General features: G+C 37.9%; 1 protein-coding gene across 1 annotated transcript in view; it reads right to left on the minus strand.

Moving 5' to 3' along the window:
- Positions 1-18784, minus strand: part of TTC3 (tetratricopeptide repeat domain 3) — a 123784-nt gene that overhangs the window by 38795 nt on the left and 66205 nt on the right. The window contains exons 29-34 of the mRNA XM_015417716.1: positions 16813-16866; positions 15759-15835; positions 13365-13517; positions 12072-12975; positions 10491-10556; positions 2295-2444 (exon numbers count right to left, since the gene is read on the minus strand). Coding sequence (XP_015273202.1) covers positions 2295-2444; positions 10491-10556; positions 12072-12975; positions 13365-13517; positions 15759-15835; positions 16813-16866 — 1404 coding nt within the window. The remainder of the gene's footprint in view (positions 1-2294; positions 2445-10490; positions 10557-12071; positions 12976-13364; positions 13518-15758; positions 15836-16812; positions 16867-18784) is intronic.

Consider the following 18784-nt stretch of genomic DNA (forward strand, 5'->3'; position numbering starts at 1 on the left):
TTTCTTTCCATTCGGAATAACCATGGTCATTCAAGGATAATTTGAGGAAAGTAAAAAAAGAAGTTGTATAGAAATATTTAGAAATATTGATTCCTATAGCCTTCATGTATCCCTTGTGTGATTCCTTTAGCCTTCTGTATCTCTGTTGATGCTATAAGGTTCCATGTTTCCCCTCTTGGAATGTAATTGCCTCACCCCCTGGTGTTATAGCTTCCTATGCCTGACCATTTGGGTAGAAGAACAGAGGCATAGCTGACATGCTACTACACACGTAGCAGGGATCATCTTACTGCAGGAGGATGGTCCCCTGACCCAACCTTTCCCCACCCATTTACCATGACAACCCCATATTTGGAAATTACCTGTCTCATGTGGTTGGCTAACTGGCCAGGGCCGGTATAATGAGATTGGAGTTCAAATTGCCTAGCACAGAGAGAGGAGCTCAGATTTTCTGCTTGCTGTTCTGTTCCTGTTATCTGCTGTCTGTGGACTTATTCTTGAAATGCTTTGTCTTTGCCGTGAGGCTGGAGGCAGACAAAGGACTCTATGTAAAGCACATGGTGAGGTGCTGGCATAATGGAGCTCTTGTTTCTAAAGATACTTGGACTATTCTAATGGACTGTTTACTTGGACATTCTGGACTATGGATCATTCGGGTAACTATGAATATACTTAATGTGTAGTAAGGGCCACAGAGGGCCATAGGTGTTTTCTTGTTTTCAGTACTTTCTGTAGTCTGTGTTAAGTTCTGTGATAAATAAAACTATTTCTTGTTTAAATACTGTCTGTTTGATGGGTAACTGATCTCCAAGCCTTAAATCCTCGTGTCTAGCTGGCTGTGCTACCATTAAATCTTAAGAGTGCATCTCTAAGGAGGTGTTGGAGCTGGGCATGGTGGTTATTGTTTGTTAATATAGGAGTCCTTCCCTTATTCCTAGTGAGGCGTGGGGGCCGGATCCTATACAGCAGGATACGTTAAATAAAATAAAGATTAACCTTTGCAGAGGACACTAGAACAGTGTGTGAGCAAATGGCCAGAGAGCCCTCTGAGGCATTTACGGAGACATGTTGACATGTGTGCATTCAGCAGGGTTTTGGCTCTAACTTATTTCTTTTAAACTAAGAACACTTCATCTTCCAGTGTAGTATGATTTTGAAACAATGGCTTTTCAAACAGTTTTTCTGTATAGCCTGGGAACTTCTATATAGCCTTAGGAACAAAGTCAGACTTCCATGCAACTATCTAAATAAAGACCGCTATGGGGACACACAAACTGACTTATTCCAGTGGAAGATACAGTGCTTTGGCAAATAGAGCGAGTTTACAGAAACTATTTTTTTCAGCTTCTTCTCACCTAGCAGCCATCCTGTGTTGCCAAAAAAGCCATTACTGAGTGTCAGAGTACTGCTGAGAAAGGGTGGAGTCAGCAAGAATTGCCCCACCCCACCCTTGCAAAAGAGTGAATGAATGACAAGATTCCTACAGAGACCCTCCTTCGGGGGTCTTCGGGGAGGGCGGGATATAAATCCAAAAATAAATAAAAATAAATAAACCCTCCTCTTGCAGAAATTCCTTTGCAATGTATAGCAAACTGTTTTACACACCTTTAACGGTGCTTTTTCAGGGGTTTCAGAGGATGGTTGGAGGAAGGAAAACTGATAAAAATAGCTTCCATGAACTCCATTTGCAGAAGAAGAAGAAGAAGAAGAGGAGATTGGATTTATACCCCGCCCTTCACTACCCAAGGAGTCTCAGAGCAGCTTACAAACTCCTTTCCCTCCCCACAACAGACACCCTGTGAGCAATGCTCCCTCTAAGCTGTGGAGTCTTGTGAGCAAAAATTCTACTTTGTTAGCTACTGGCATTAAAGCTGTGAGTGAGCTACTGCAGAAATTAGTTTGCTCTGGAGCCATCCTTCCTGAGCGAAGACAAAAATGTTGTGAGCCGGAGGCTAAGAAACTGTGGGCTAGCTCACACTACCTCAGCTTAGAGGGAACACTGCCTGTGAGGTAGGTGGGGCTGAGAGAGCTGACAGAAACTGCTCTTTTTCAAGAACAGCTCTTATCAGAACTACGGCTTGCCCAAGGTCATCCAGCAGCTGCGAGTGGAGTGGGGAATCAAACCCGGTTCTCCCAGATTAGAGTCCGTGCACTTAACCACCACACCAACCAAGCAGTGAATCTAACTCAGTATCTTTAGGATTCAAGTTTAAGCCTTAGTCATGTTGGTGGCCAGTCACTTCAACCAATTTTTCTTCCCTTTAAACAAATCATTAACAGCTTAAGAACATTACCTTGTTTCCTTCAACACTTTTTTTTAATTCTTCTTCCAAAAAACTGGTTTCTTCAGAGCTTCGACATTTTAATTGTTCATATTTTCCATTTGCTTCTTTAAGTTGTTTTTGTAGTACCTGATGCTCTTTCTCCATACGTAACATATCTCCCTGAAAAACACACACATGAAATTTTACTGGTACCTAGTTAAATTATAAACCGATGTAACTGGCAAAACTCAAGTGACTTGGGGCTTCATTATAGACATAGACCTCTTAACTACATGGTTCCTCCCCCATTTGATATTTTTAAAAATTGTTGAGCAAATACTGAGGTAACAGGAAGACTATGAAACTTTTCTCAGTGTGTATATACTAGCTAGTAAAGGTTCCCTTGCTCGAAAGCCAGTCGAATCCGACTCTAGAGTTCTTCTCCGTTTCAAAGACGAAGAGCCAGCGCTGTCCGAAGACGTTTCCATGGTCATGTGGCCGGCATGACTAAACACCAAGGCGCACGGAACGCTGTTACCTTCCCACTGAAGTGGTACCTATTTATCTACTTGCAATTTCTTGCTTTCGAACTGCTAGGTTGGCAGGAATATACTAGCTACTGGGGGACTATTTTGAGATTTTATTATTTCTCGTGTGGGTGGGAAATATAATATTGATGGATGTTACTTTTACATAACATCCTGGGAACTTCAAGATGTGTCACAGAAATAGCTTTGAGAGCCAAGACTGGGGAGAGGTCTTGAAGAAAAGGCTTGGTGGAGAGTATTTACTCTTAAAATCAGGATGTTGTTGTTCAGTCGCACAGTTGAGTCCGACTCTCCGCGCCCCCATGGACCAGATCACGCCAGGCCTTCCTGTCTTCCACCGTCCTCTGAAGTTTGCTCAATTTCATGTTCATTGCATCTATGACACTGTCTAACCATCTCATCCTTTGCTGTCCCCGTCTTCTTTGACCTTCAATCTTTCCCAGCATCAGGGTCTTCTCCAGGGAGTGCTCCCTTCTCATTTGGTGGCAAAAGTATTTGAGCTTCAGTTTCATTATCTGGCCTTCCAGGGAACAGTCAGGGTTGATTTCTTTCAGGATTGACTGATTTGATCTTCTTGCAGTCCAAGGGACTCTCAAGAGTCTTCTCCAGCACCATAGTTCAAAAGAATCTATTCTTCGGCGCTCGGCCTTCCTTATAGTCCAACTCTCGCAGCCATACATGACTACTGGGAATACCATTGCTTTGACCATGTGGATTTTTGTTGGCAGGGTGATGTCTCTACTTTTTATCATGCTGTTTAGGTTCGCCATCGTTTCCTCCCAAGGAGCAGGCGTCTTTTAATTTCATGGCTGCTGTCACAGTTTGCGGTGATCTGGGATCCCAGGAACGTGAAAGTCTGTCACTACTTCCACGACTTCCCCTTCTATTTGCCAAGGAGTGATGGGGCCGGATGCCATGATCTTAGTTTTTTTGATGTTGAGCTTCAAGCCCACTTTTGCGCTCTCTTCTTTTACCCTGAGCAAGAGGCTCTTTAGGCCCTCTTCACTTTCTGCCATTAGAGTGGTATTGTCTGCATATCTGAGGTTGTTGATCTTTTCCCCAGCAATCTTAATTCCCGCTTGAAATAAAATTTAGAATCAGGTCTTCCTGGATTAGTTATGCTAGATCATCATATGAGTAATTGGGACAAATACTGGGAATTTAAATTATCACATCTGAGCATTACCAATGATATGATAGAAAATTTGAGTATACCAGCTACTAAAACCAATTCAAATGTAACCATTGAACTCTAAGCTCCAGAAATGAGTGTTCATACTTTTCCAAACTGGAAAGTAATTCAAATGTATCAGATATTAAGTAAAGAACAAGTCCCACAAAATATAAATGCTATGTGTATAAAAGGATCATAGGAAGTTGAACTGGCAAATTTATAGTAGCATGGTACCAGGATACCTCCAGCTCTAAGTCACCCATGTTGTTATCCATGATCTGATCACTTCCAGAATAGATTACTACAGTAGCACTATGTGGTGCTACCGTTGAAGACTGTTAGGATACTTTAGTTGGTTGAAAATTCACACGACTGTTAGCTAGCTGTGCCAGCATGAGCCAGTGAGATTAGAGAACTGTGGAGGAGTAGGAGAGTTGTAAAAGTTGGGCTGAGAAGTGAGTGTATGAGAGTGCAGCAGTTAGAGCAGGGAACCTATCTTGTCTTTCCTTAAAGAACTACACTATCCTTCCTTCAGGTGCAGTGTGCCCTAAAGGGACATGAGAGGCAAAGATAGGCCCTTCTTGATTTTGGTACCTGATGTCTGGAACTCCTTCTCTGAAGTTTGCACCTGACATCAAACTCACTGAGCTTCAGGTACATTTATATTTTCCCCAGGTATCTGTAAACTACTGATGGCAGTGTTTTTACTGTTCTGATTGTTGTTGTCTTCTGCCTTACAGGTTTTACAGCTGTGAATTTTATAATGAGAATAGGATACTGTAGCTTTTATGTTACATTATAAAATATAGTTTATACTACTGCTTTGAACTTGTTAACTCTTAATAGCATGATTTTATTATTGTAAGCCAGCTCACAAATGTTTTTAAACTGAAAACAACATGGCCGTGAACACCATCATAAGCATTAGAGCTAACTATGAAGCTTCTCAGAAGAAAGCTAAAGGGAATGAGGGCACAGGTGGTACTCTCTTCAATCCTTCCTGCCAGAGGAAGAGGAATGTGAGTCTGCTACAGACTGCCTGACCAGATTGAGGAGGTGGATGTTGCCCTCCTTGAGTAGATTGATATTGTATCCCATAGACCTCATAGATATGGGTGACTTCAACTTCCCTGATGTGTGCTGGGAGGCAAACTCTGCTAAGCATCCAGAGTCAACAGCTTCTTGACTTGCCTGGCCTACAACTTCCTTTTTCAAATGGTGGAGGAAGCTATGAGGAGCTTGGCTGTACTCAACTTAATATATTAACCAATTAGCAAGAGTTGGTAGATGGGGTGAAGGTGGTGGAGACATTAGAGGGAAGTGACCATGTCCTCCTAGAATTCCTTTTGTTGTTTGGGGGGGGGGAAGGAATTTTCTGTTATTAAAACAGAAAAAGATCCCATTTCAATGGGATACATTGAAGGATGTGAACTTTACTTTTAAATGGCAGAGATTCAGATTGAACTCTGTCCAAAGGGCAAGAGAGTTCTTAGAAAGATTTAAAAGAGAATTGGAAGAGATGGAAAGTCCAGCAGAATTCACACAGAAACTGCAACAGGAAATAGGAAATGATGATACTGAACTAAGGTGTGACACGTACCGACCTTTCCAAATATTAAAGATTTTTTAAAAAAAATTTTTTTTGGTCTGACTGGATTATAAATAGTTAACACAGAATATAAATTGAGCAAACTCACCTCAAAAGAGAAAAAAAATCATTATTTGAAGAAATTAAAACAAGACTTTATTTACTTACAAGAGACTTATAATAGAAAAAAGAACATAAAATATTTGGCTTATAAAATTTTGGATGAAGAATTTATTTCAGCAGATATTAAAAGAGGAATTGAATTGTTTTGTATGTTAAAACCAATTAAAACCAGAACTTGTATTGAATGATGAACGTGGCAGATTTGTGGGTGTAGAAGTTAACTCATTTGGGGTCAAGTGGTGTTGGGAATTTATGTTCCAAATAAGGGCAAAATGATCTTCTACAAATGATTCATGGAGAGACTAACAGATTTACCTTATGAAAGCTGGTGTTTGATGGGGAATTGGAATGGAGTTATTTCCCCCAAAATGGATAGGACTACTGAGAAAAATATGAAAATTATTCAAGGTAAACTACCAAAAGTTTTTTTTAATTTGATGGCTAACCTGGGATTGGTTGATATTACGAGATAGAAAAATGTTAGTTCAAGAGAATATACTTATTTTTCAGAAAGACATAGATCTTTTTGAAGAACAGACATGGTTCTGACTTCAAAAGATTTAGTTACTAAGGTTTCTAAAGTTGAGATTTTACCAAAGATTTTTTCAGACCACAATTCTGTGAGTTTCATTTATAAAAGAAAACCCAGTAGTTTTAAAATCGAGATTAAATGAAACACTGTTACAAAAAGAAGCAATTGTCGAGGACTGCAAAAAGAAATTAAAAGAATTTTTAAAAATTAATTTAAATAAAGACACGATCTAAGAATGGTTTCGGATGCAAGTAAAGCCTTTATTAGAGGACACCTGATACAACATAATTTTGAACTTAAGAGGAAGAGGCAAGAGAAGCAACAAAATATTTTGGCTGAGATAAAAAGAAAAGAAGAAGAATTAAAGAACTCTCCAGGGAATACAAGTCTTTCTCAACAAATTAAGATTTTACAGTTATCTATGTCAACAATAAAAGAAATGGAAATAAAATTGAATTATGAAAAACAGAAATTTTGAATTTGCAAAAAAACTAGTTAAATGGTTGACTTATAAATTGTGAAAAGAGAAAAGAGAATGATATTGAAATTACAAGATGGGGATACTGTAATAATGAACAATGTGGCTATACAAAAAGCATTTGATCAGTATTATTCTTATATAAAGGACATGATATTCCATTGGAGAAAGCAGATAAATATATTAGAAAACAAAATTTACCAAGGATTACAGAACAGCAAAGACAAATTATGAATGGACCTGTAACAATAAGTGAAGTTGTGGAAGCCATAAAAAAAATTAATCCAGGAAAGGCCCCTGGACCAGACGGCCTTCCTGATTTGTATTATAAATGCTTTGAAGATGAACTTATACCATCATCTATTCTACAAGGAGGAAAGATGCCCGAGATGTGGAAAGAGGCCAACATAGCATTAATACTCAAAGATGGACAAAACCTCACTTTCAGAAGGAATTATAGACCAATTTCATTACTGAATAATTATTATAAGTTTTTTACAACAATATTAGCTGAAAGACATAGAATAACTTTGCAAGAATTCATTCACGAAGATCAGTATGGATTCTTACCTAAAAGATAGTTGAAGGACAATGTTAGTACTGTATCAGACATTTTGGAATATTTGGAAAAACATAATGAAAAACAATCTGCATTGATCTTCTTAGATACAGAGAAGGCTTTTGACAACATGATTTGGAGTTTTTTGTTTAAAGTTTTGGAGGACATGAATTTCAGAGAGAACTTTATAAAATGGGTAAAATTGATTTATACTTTACAGACAGCACAAATAATTGTAAATGGAGATTTGACCAAAACCACCTGAGATATAAAAGGAAACAAGACAAGGGTGTACGTTGCCCCCTCTCTTGTTTATTCTTGTTCTTGAAATACTGAATAGAGATATAAGACAAGATGAGAGGATTGGGGATGTAAATATTTTTAAAAAGTCTTGTAAGTTAAGAGCTTTTGCAGATGATTTGGTGTTGGTTTGGGAAGATCCTTTAAAAGGAACTGTATTATTAATGGCCAAACTGAAAGAACTTGGTGCATTAGCAGGTTTCAAGGTTAATAAACAGAAGACAAAGATGTTAACAAAATATGAAAATACAAGAACAAATAGAACTGATGAACAAGACAGGTTTTAAGACTCAAAGGAAGGACGAGCAAATGCATCGTCTCCACAATATCACTTTGACAAATATGAATTGTATGCTATTTCAAAATAACTATGCTAAGACTTGGAATGAAATTTAAAAAGATACACTAAGATGGGATAAACTGCTTGTAACTATGGGGGAGAATATCTGTGATTAAGATGAATGTTTTACTCAGAATGTTATTTTTATTTCAGACAATACCTGATTTGACAACTGACAGACCTTTTAAACAATGGCAGAAAAATATATTTAAATTTGTATGGCAGAAGAAAAAAACATGAGTTAAATATAAGATGTAAAGGAAAGAGGAGGATTGGGTTTACCTGACTTGAAATTATACTTTGCTGCTTCTTGTTTAGTTTAGATGAAAGAGTGCATGTTGCTGAGAAACAGAAGGTTATTGGCATTAACAGGTCACAATCAGAGATTTGGGTGGCATGGATATTTGTGGAACAACAAAGCCAAGGTTAACAGTTTAAAAACCACTACATTAGATGTGCCATTTTGAGAATATGGAAAAAATAAAAACCTAGATTGTGGCTCTCCGCACAAGAAGCACATTACAGATGAGAAATGACAAGTGAGCATAAATGGTTAACATATGATATGCTAGAATTTTCTCAAGGGGATGTAAAATCAAATCAAAAGATCTAGTAAGAGAAGAATATACTTGCCAATGGTTTTCCTATGTACAATTATTAGAAAGGTTTTAAAATAGATAAAATACTTTATAGTTTTGAACAAGTCAAGACTGAATTTGAAACAGAATTGTGTACAAATAATTAATATGATTGCTAAAATGTATATACTTCTGCTGAAATTTGAGACAGAGGAAGAACAAGTGAAAGAATCTCTGATAAAATGGGCCAAAAATTTTGGACATATACAAATAGAACAACTGGAAAATGTGGGTGAAAGGACTGAAATTTACATTAAGTTCTAACATCAACGAGAATTTTTATAAGATGATGTTATCACTGGTACAGGTCTCCGGAGAAACTGGCCAGAATGTATAAAGGTATTTCAAATTTATGTTGGAAATATGAACAATGTGGACAATCTATCATGTATGGCATATGCGTACTAAAGCCAAAAAGTTTTAAATACAAATACAGTCACTAATTCAGAATATTTTAAATATAAATATACAACTGAAACCCGATGCCTTTCTTTTGGGAGTAATGGAAAGCTGGAAAAAAGTAATGGAATTTTGGTTTTATATAAAACAAAGGCAGCAAGATTATTATATGTGCAAAAGTGGAAGGCTTTGGCAATATCTACAATAGAGGAATGGTTGGTGAAGCTGCTGGAACTTGCAGAGATGGCTAAACTTGCTTCCTTGATTAGAGAAAAGACAATAAAATTTATTGCTGACTGGAAACCCCTTATGGACTTTCTGCATGAAACTGAAATGAATTGATGATTTGTGGTTTTGATTATTAAGAAACAGACAATAGAAAAACAGAGCTTTTCTTTGTAACAACAGAGGAAGAGATAATTTTGTAATCACACCTGTATTTGCCGTAGAGAAAATCGGAAGCCTTTTCTTTGTATTATATATTTCTTTATATTACTGTCTTTTTTCTTCTTTTTCCTTTCTTTTCTCTATTTATTTTTATTTTATATCAATTGTTACTTCTCATTGTCTTTATAATAAAACTTTCAATAAAAATATTTAGGAAAAAACTCAAAAAAGATGTGAACAGAATGTAACAGGTACAGAAGAGAGTGACAAAGATGATGAGGGGTCTGGAGACCAAACCCTATGAGGAATAGCTGAGGGACTTGTTGTCAAACTCTGCTTATTTTGCCAGAGCTGCAGACGGGAGGGAAATTCCTGCGGGGGGTGAATGGCTGTGTGTGAACCACAATATCAATAGGCGTCATAACTCTTTCTTAAGACACCTCCCTCCTCGAGGGATGACCTTGGATCCAAAGCTGTGCCAGCTTGCTACTGTAGATAATGGGATCATATGTTCCCATGTGGGGAAGGTAGTAACGCAAGTGCTAGGCGGGATGGCTGCGAAGTGTGATTGGTTATTCAGGGGGGCCCTTCTGAAATGTCTATATCTCTGAAGTTTCCCAGCAGAACCTCAGTTCTGACACAGTACTGTACTAGCCTGGATCATGATGATATCTCAATAAACAAATCACTGCCAAAGAGAGTGTTGTTGGGAGTCTCTTGTTCAGGAGTCTGACACTTGTTCTGTCTGGAGGAGGCTGAGGGGCACATTAAGTATTTGACTGTCACTCAGAGGAGGGCAGGGAGCTGTGCCTGTTGGCAGCAAAGGATAAAACTTGCAATAATGGGTTTGAATTATGGGCGGAAAGATACCGACTGAATATTAGGAAAATATTTTACAGTAAGAGTAGGTCGGGGTGGAATCAGTTCCCTAGGGAAGTGGTGAGCTCTCCCTCACTGGCAGTCTTCAAGCAGCAGCTGGACAAACACTTGTCAGGGATGCTTTAGGTGGATCCTGCATTGAGCAGGATGTTGGACTTGATGATCTGTATGGCCCCTTTCATCTCTTATGATTCTATATTTCTAACATGGGTTATAAATATTTTAGACAGAAGTTTTCCCACCCAACAGGGTTCACTATGAATATCACTTGTTCCACTTACCTGTTGCATTTCATATGGATGGAAAGGCGATGTATTAACTCCTGCATCTGTTAGTTCATGATCTACCTAAATACAAAGATCCAGAAAAGATTTGTCAGTTTATTACATACCTTCACTCTATGGGCAATACATTCCACAACAGGTCTGAGCTAATATATTACAAACTACAACACTGGCAGGACAAATGCAAGAAAAAAAAGCAGAATAGACAAAAATAGCTGAAGAACAAGGCCCCGGTTACACGGGCCGGATATCACCGGGGGGGGGGAGGCGTGGCTAATTGCCCTGGTGTAGTTTGATCCGCGATTACGCAATCAGACGCGCTGTGGCCAAGAATGTCTTTTACCAGCTTAGGCCAATACAGGAACTGTGAACTTTTCTAGAGAAATCTACCACAATGACCTAAATGTAGGTGACTTCTAGAATAGATTATTGTAACAATCTATATGAAACTGTTTTTGAAAAGTTCTCAGCAGTTGCCTGATTTTTAACAGCAGCAAGTTAGTGATACATTACATCTGTACGTTCTATCTTCACTGGCTTCCAATTTGTCTCCAGAGCACAATTCAAAGTGCTATTTTGCCTTTTAAAACCCTAAAAGATTGGAACCAAAACACAAGGGCCAGCTACTGGAGAGGTTCCGCTTTGAGTTCCTCCGCTCTTCAAAGCTCAGTGGATAGAAACATGGGATAAGCCTTTCTTGGTGGCTGTAGGACTTTGGAATTCTTCCCCCATGAGGTTTGCTTGGCACTTAAATTGTCAGTTTTTCCACTGACTAAGACTTTTGTTTAAGCAGGATTTTGAGTTAGGTTAAGAAGATCACAGCCTTCTGCTTTGTTTTGCTAATTATATTAGATTTATTTACTGTAATTCCCTGTTATGAGCTTTGTTACGGATTTCTGCTTTAACTGATTTTTGTTACAATCTGTAACATAAGTTTTATGGTATGCTGCCATAAAGGTCTATGAGACCAAAAGGCTGGAATACAAATGTTCTAATCGAAAAAGTGTTAGTTTTGTCACAAGTCACACTGTTGATACTGGCAGCAGCACCAAGTAAGAATGTGTCAGGCATAATATCACTCATGTAATCCTCACATGACAGTGTACATTGATTTTCCCTTTACACCAGTACATATCTCCTAAAGGAAACATATGAAGTGGGACTTATTACACTTAGGTTTTGAGACACTGTTGTTTGAGAGGTATGTTCATTCTGAAAGCTGTGTTAGAATAATAAAAATTTTAAAAACAGTTTCCTATTTTAAAAAAATAACTACAAAAAGGAAGAAATTGTATTTATTGCTTTACCACATCTTTAGAGATAATAACCTCTTTGAGCTGAAATATAACTTGATCAAAACTAGTTAACAGAAGCAATAGATGACATACCAAAGTTTCTGCCTATTATCATTAACCAATATAAGAGTAAAAAAAAATCTGGGCATTATTTTACAGCACACTGAAAGGACAGGACAGTCCAAGCCAGTTAAGCTATTATACCCATTTAGACTTAACACATAAATTAGTATTGTTAATTCCTCAAGGAATACAGGAAGTACAAAAATATTTCTTCTCCCACCTGAATAGCAATCATCCTGGAAGGAGGACTGTTTCTTATCACAGATTTCTTATCAGTTTCCATTTGGGTAACAGAACTAGATCCAGCTTCGTTACTATGATGCTCAATTGGATCAAGGTTTTCTTCATAAAGCTGATTTTCTGACTTTGCTAGCATACACGGAAGATTCTGGAACTTCTGCATTTCATCACTTGCCACAAGATTATCAATGCTGTAATTGCTCCCTGTTGCTTCTGGATCACTATCAAGGTAAGCATCATAACCTGCATATATATAATTAGACTCTGATACATCTGGCATAAGTGATATTTGAGTAATGACTGGAAAGTTTCTTTCGCTCTGAAAGTTTGAAGGAACTTCATTTAGAAATACCGGCTGGTTCTCAGATAAAGTTGAAGGCAATGATACTTCTGACATAGGTAGTGCTGCTGCTATTGTGTCAGTTGTCTGACTAGAAAAAGAATATGTAGGAATAAAAGGAGAGGAATGGCTGGTAGTCATATATTCTAGATTACAGTTAGCTACTAAATCAGTTGTTATTGGCACATGTGATTTATTAATATGAGAGATAGGCTTAAACTCCTTAGCAGCTGGATTTAAACGTGGTTTGCTTTGGGAATTCTGTTCTTGACTAGTAAGGCAGGTTGAATAATCTTCTCCATTTCTAATTTCTTTTTCATCTTCAGGGACATCTACATTTTCATTTAGCATAACAGCATGTTTCATCAAACCAATAAGGTCACCCATCATAATAAAACGTAAGGACTGCAGCAGGAAGGATTTCAAACCACCAGCATCTTCTACAATCTTACGGGTGGCCACAGGAAAGTATTCATATTCTCCAATTAACAGTGGACTATCAATTTCCATCGGGCCATGTTCTTCCAAGATTTGAGAGAAATAGCTGTGAAAAGTAATTAAAGTACTAATTTCAGTATGAAGTTGTACAATGCAGCTGTGCAATCCTTTACACAAATATAGCACAACATGATAAATTAAGGAATTCAATGGGCTCTGAAAATATTTTCAGATAAAGAAAAAATCTGATGACCTCAATATGGACTAATTATTAAGAAAATTTTGTACCAGACATTACAAGCAGCTACAAATCAGATTCTTGCAGAAAATCCTCTAATTCCAATCACATGTCACTAGTAATATACTTTGCCGCAGAAAAACAAGTGTTTTTAAAAACTTCTGCCAGCTACAACAGTTTAGTATAATTAGAGCAGACACCCATCTTTACTTTTTGTTTAATAAAAAAAACTTATTAAAAGGGAAATGGCAACATACTCATACAAATTTTCACAAGTTGGGTCTGGATAGTTGTCCAGCATTCTTTGATAACTGCTACTGGAAGAAACACTAAATAAAGCTTCAAATTCCTCAACTTGATCATAAAGGTAATCTGGAATTCTGAAAGGCTCACATGGATTCATAAAACTTCTGTTAAGACAAAAAAATATGAAACACAATGTACTTACACATGGAAATACCTTGATTAATAGTTAATAAAAAGCTCAACAAATGATGATTCAATTTGTTTCAGCCACAGGCTGTAACACTGATAATAAGATACATCATATGCAATAGCTATAAAACAAAAATTAAAATAGAAACAAAGATTAAGACCACAAAGAACCACAACAGTATAACTTGCAGCCTATACAGCGATGCACAAACAGAAAAATAACTGAACTAAGTGCAGTTCTGCTTGCACAACATCTTGAGCAACGCTTAGTTCTTTCCTCCCTATATTGTGTCCTATATCATCAGCATAAATGTAGTCCAGGTAATGGCTTGCAGCTGCCACATCAAAATTAACTACCTTATACCCCTTTCCTAGTATTTTCTAGTAAATATTCTGATCTATATTACTCAACATGTTGATTGTTCTCTCTTTAATATCAGAATAATGGCCAGAAGAGGTAAGGCTTTTATGTGGTAGCACTTTTTTGTGGAGCTATGCCTCTACCACTATGAGACTGGAATCTTCACTATTCTATTTTATGCACCAGGGTAGACATAGTTTTATTTTTCTGGGCTTTTAGCAAATAGCTGTTCTATTATTTAATTGCCTTGGTTTTACTTTGGCTAAATTAATTCACACTATCTATATTCTGCTATTTCGATTGCTGCTACACTAAAATCTTTAAAAATGTTTATTGCTTTTATTGTTATACTACTGTTACTGGTGATAGTTTTATTAGCTTTTTTAATGTCACCTGTTACTGACTACTTTTTTTCTTTTATACTGCCTTAGAGGAATCTGAAGCAGCATAAAAATTATTTATATAAAGATTGCTCACTCCACCAATAATCAGGAAAGAGTTGTAGGGAATGTTATAATTAGGGATTGGCATAAACTGGGAAAATGGTGGTTTGTCCCAGTTCGTGAGGTCCCACAAACCTCAACGAATTTCCCCGCTTCAAGAACCAGTTCAAGTTTGGGAGGTTTGTGAATCCCCCCCCCACTTTCTGCTGGGGTAGCTCCCCAAGGCCAGCAGAATGAAATGGGGGGGGGGATCTCCCTTCCTGGGAGATCTTCCCTCCCTCATTTCTGCTGGTAGCAGCTCCCTGATGCCAGCAGAATAACAGAAGGAGGTGGGGAATCTTCCAAAACCCATTTAAAGGCAATGTTCCCTTTAAACGGCTTTTGCAAGTGGGCATCGTGCAGGAGTGGAGTCCAAGTGGCAAATTCACCCAGAAATTGTGAATTCGCCACTTGGACTTTACTCCTGCACGGTGCCCACTTGCAAAAGTCGTTTAAAGAGATCACTGAAATGGGGGGGGGGGGGTGTCCGCTGAAATGGCTTGTATTCATTTCAGCCTGTTACAGATCGCTGAAAGGGAACCTTTAAATGCCTTCTCAGTTGACTCACAAGTGAACTGAGAAGGCATTTAAATACATTCTCAGTTCACTTGTGAGTTGCGCCACCACCGCAGCACGGATACCTTTAAATGGTCTTTACAAGCCGCCCCGCCCTTTGGAGAAGGCATTTAAAGAGACTAACACCTCTTTAAATACCTTTTCCAAGCCACACCACTGGCGCCAGCATATCTGCCGACACAAACCACATGAATCCATCTGGGAGGTTCATGGAGGCTTATAAGGGCGGGATGGCATGAACCAAGGTTCGCAAACCACGAATCAGGCCCAGTACATGATGAATACACACAAATTCCATCAGTGCAGGAGCAGTGCCAGCTTGATTTCCCTCTCCTCACTGCAGTCCCATGGACCACATTGGCTGACTGTCCTCATGAGTCTCAGAGCCTTCAGAATGTTTTGGAGATTTCAGGGCCAAACAGGGAAGGTGAGACAGGAAAGAACCATGTCCACAGGTGTTCTTCTGCACTCTCTACAGAATCCAAGCCTTTGCCCTTAATATAATTTTTTAAATTAAAAAAATCCTCCACCACTGCCTTCCAATATATTGGGAGAACATGGAATTGTGACTGTGAGCTTTTAAAATATTCCTATTCAATTCACCAAGCTAAATAAGTTATTTTCAAAGCCACTACTTGATTGGCCATTTAAAATTCTGTGAATCTGTCTTTAACTTATTGTTACATCTCTTTGCCAAAGTTTCTCTGGATCCTATATACCACTTAGTATGAAACCAAAGTAACTTAACTTTGGCAGCACTATGGGCTGCGCAACTATAAGATCACATTAAAACTTACAATGCATTTTCTTCTGAAAATATATTGTCTTCCTCTCGAGTTGCTGCACCAACTCCTCCAGAAAGAACTGAAATAGCCTAATCAACATGGGAAAAAGAAAAAAGGGGGGGGGCAGTTACATTGTACATATTATTTCAACAGAGATCATCTTTAGAGCATGGGATATAGCAAGGGGTATAAAATAAAGCTCATCTGAAAGAGGATTTCTGAAATTATGTGTATTTTTCTACCAATATTCATGATGGAAGAAAACAGAATTTAAGTATAATAAATAAAATAATTAGTTGTCAACATTATTTATACTTTCAATGGACTACTATTATTGTACATGTTGATTAACAGCTATGTATATTCTGGTTGTTCTTTAACTATTCACAAGTATAACGAGGTCTTGCTCTCACTGTCTTACAGTAACAGACAGGTGGGGCCTTCGTAAACAAACATGCAACAGTTAAAGACAAAATGATTTTTCTCCAGAACAGCTGTTATGTTAATATGCTACCTAATGCATATTTAACTAAAAGTCATGCAAGAATTCATTAAGATTCTTAAACAGGCAATAGCCCCACAGCATCAGAATTTGAATCACCCTAAGTTTCATACCACTTCACTGCCTGAGTGCCCTCAGAGTATAAGAAACTTGAGAACTGGAAAATGACAAAAGGATAGGCTTACTGTTTTTAGAATACTGTCTGAATTGTTCTCTGGAGGACCTATTTGGGAAATAGTAGTTTCAGTCTGAGAAATTACCAGAAAAGCTGAGAGGTTCACCTAAACTTATTTTGTTCAAATCCACATTGTATAAAATGGATATAGCTTCTCTGTATGTCCACCATTTCCCAAGCTTAAAGAAAACTGCAAGTTTGTAACTGGAATGTTTTTTGATATAATTTAGTTGCCAATACCTTTCCTTAATTTTCAAAATGACATAAAAAAAGAAAGACTGGAGGAAAAAAGAAATGGAAGAAGATACAGAAAAGTATATGGGTATTTGTTAGTATTTTTGCTGCACTATAACACTGTAGTCTCTCTTTAAAAATAAGATATTATATACCCTTGATTCCTTCGGTTTCTTTCGGTTTCTGTTTTTTACTTTGATACCATTATTCTGGAAGGAAAAAGAAATTTAATGTTTACTTTTAGTCATCATAACTGACACTTTTCAGAAAAAAAATGTTTGCATAATGCCTCTTGGCATTATTTGTATTTTTTCACCTGAAGAGAATACTGGAGATAGATCTCGTTTATTTGCCTTTTCCCTATTTCCATTCATTATTATCCCATAAAATAATAAGAGGTTGCAAACAGCTCCCAAAGAAGTGAAGATGTCACAAAACCCACATCTGTTATATGGGGAAGAAACAGGCACAGGCATAGATGCCTGTTCCGCAACAGGTCTAATATGTGAAATTGTTGTCTTCCCCTCACATACAGGGGAAACTAGCGAGGTTTCTGTTAGCATATCCCACTCCTGACATTGGTGAAAACCAATTAAAGTGAAATTGTTTTACCAGTTTGCTCAATACTGACATTATAATGTCAACAAGTACACCCAAACGACTACACTGGAATTGTCATATCCCTTTAAACAGTGCTGCGGTAGTACATGAAACTAGCTCCTTATATTTTGTAAAGAAGAAACCCAGGCCTACACCTGAACAATATACCAGATACCTAAGATCTACAATTTATGGAGGTAGGAGACAAACTGGAGATAGAAAGAAGGGGGTGCCTCCAATCAGCTCCCAAGTGAGCCTCTCTTCAAAGAACTTGCCTTCATTACCTGGATCACTAAAAGGGGATCAATAGGGGAAATTCAGAAGTATCACCAACAGCAAGCCTACCTCTGGAAAGAATTTAAGGTCGGAGTCGTGAATTACTATTCTGATCTAATTAAGTAAAAATGATGAACAACTATTCTTCCCCAAATATTACACAAACAAATTTCAAGTGCAAACTTTTCTACAAAAAAGTCAACACTACACATAACTAGAAAAAAACAGTTACTTGGGAAATCTGCCACAGAAATACAATCACTGTTCACAATAGGTAATTAAAAATACGGCGATCTGATTAAAAAAACTTATTTTATGGTAATAGGTTAGTAATGTTTCATATGAAAAAAAATCTCATACTGCAAAAATGTGCTTAAATGGAATAGATCCCATGAAAAATCTTGCAAAATTAGTCACTGCTAAGAGACAAGCAGCAGGTTTGTCTAGGTATAGGAAGAAAGGGAAAAATCCAGCCCAGTGTTTTGATCATCTACACCACCTTTCAACAAAATTAAATAGCCTGAAGCAAACATCATGTTTCTAGGTCTCTTAAAGAAATGCTTATCTGGAACTAAAGTTCCCATCCAAGTTCTCCCTTTCCTCCCCATTTCAGCATTAATCACATTTTCTCATTATGTCTGATTAACCTTGATCAGATTTAAATTCTGGGTTCTGAGCTGGTGTAAATGCCTCTTCGGCATCAAGAAGCCTGTAATGGGTCAATCCGGCCAGGCGGTGGCAGTGCGGCACTACAACTCAAAGCAGCCCAAGAAGAACTAACGTCATCAAGCCAAGTTGAAATGAATGCTGCCCGGAACACGACTGAAGCCTACATCTGAACAAAATCCCCGTCGGCTGCAAACGTGTGCGATTTAAAGAATTATATGTTGTCCTCCCTTACCCCTATCATTGTTAGTCCCTTGTGAAAACCTGTGTAACAGTAAATCGCTCAGAGCCTGCAGCTCTGCAGGATTGAGCGATCATTAAAATCGAAAGGTATTATTATTATTATTATTATTATTATTATTATTATTACTAGGGAGCAAAGCCCGTTGTGGACGGAGACAACGGACCCCTAGACAGGTAGGGTGGGTGGAAGAAGGAAGGAAGGGAGAAAGAGAGAGAGAGAGAGAGAGAGAGGAAGGAGAAAGAGAGAGAAGGTGGGGGGGAGAGAGAGAGAAAGGAAGGAAGGAAGAAGGGGGGGAGGCAGGGGGGCCTGCAAAAGATTCTCCCGTCCATACGACTTCCCAG

Source organism: Gekko japonicus, unplaced genomic scaffold, assembly GCF_001447785.1.
Source record: "Gekko japonicus isolate JY-2015 unplaced genomic scaffold, Gekko_japonicus_V1.1 scaffold242, whole genome shotgun sequence".
Lineage (NCBI taxonomy): Eukaryota > Metazoa > Chordata > Lepidosauria > Squamata > Gekkonidae > Gekko > Gekko japonicus.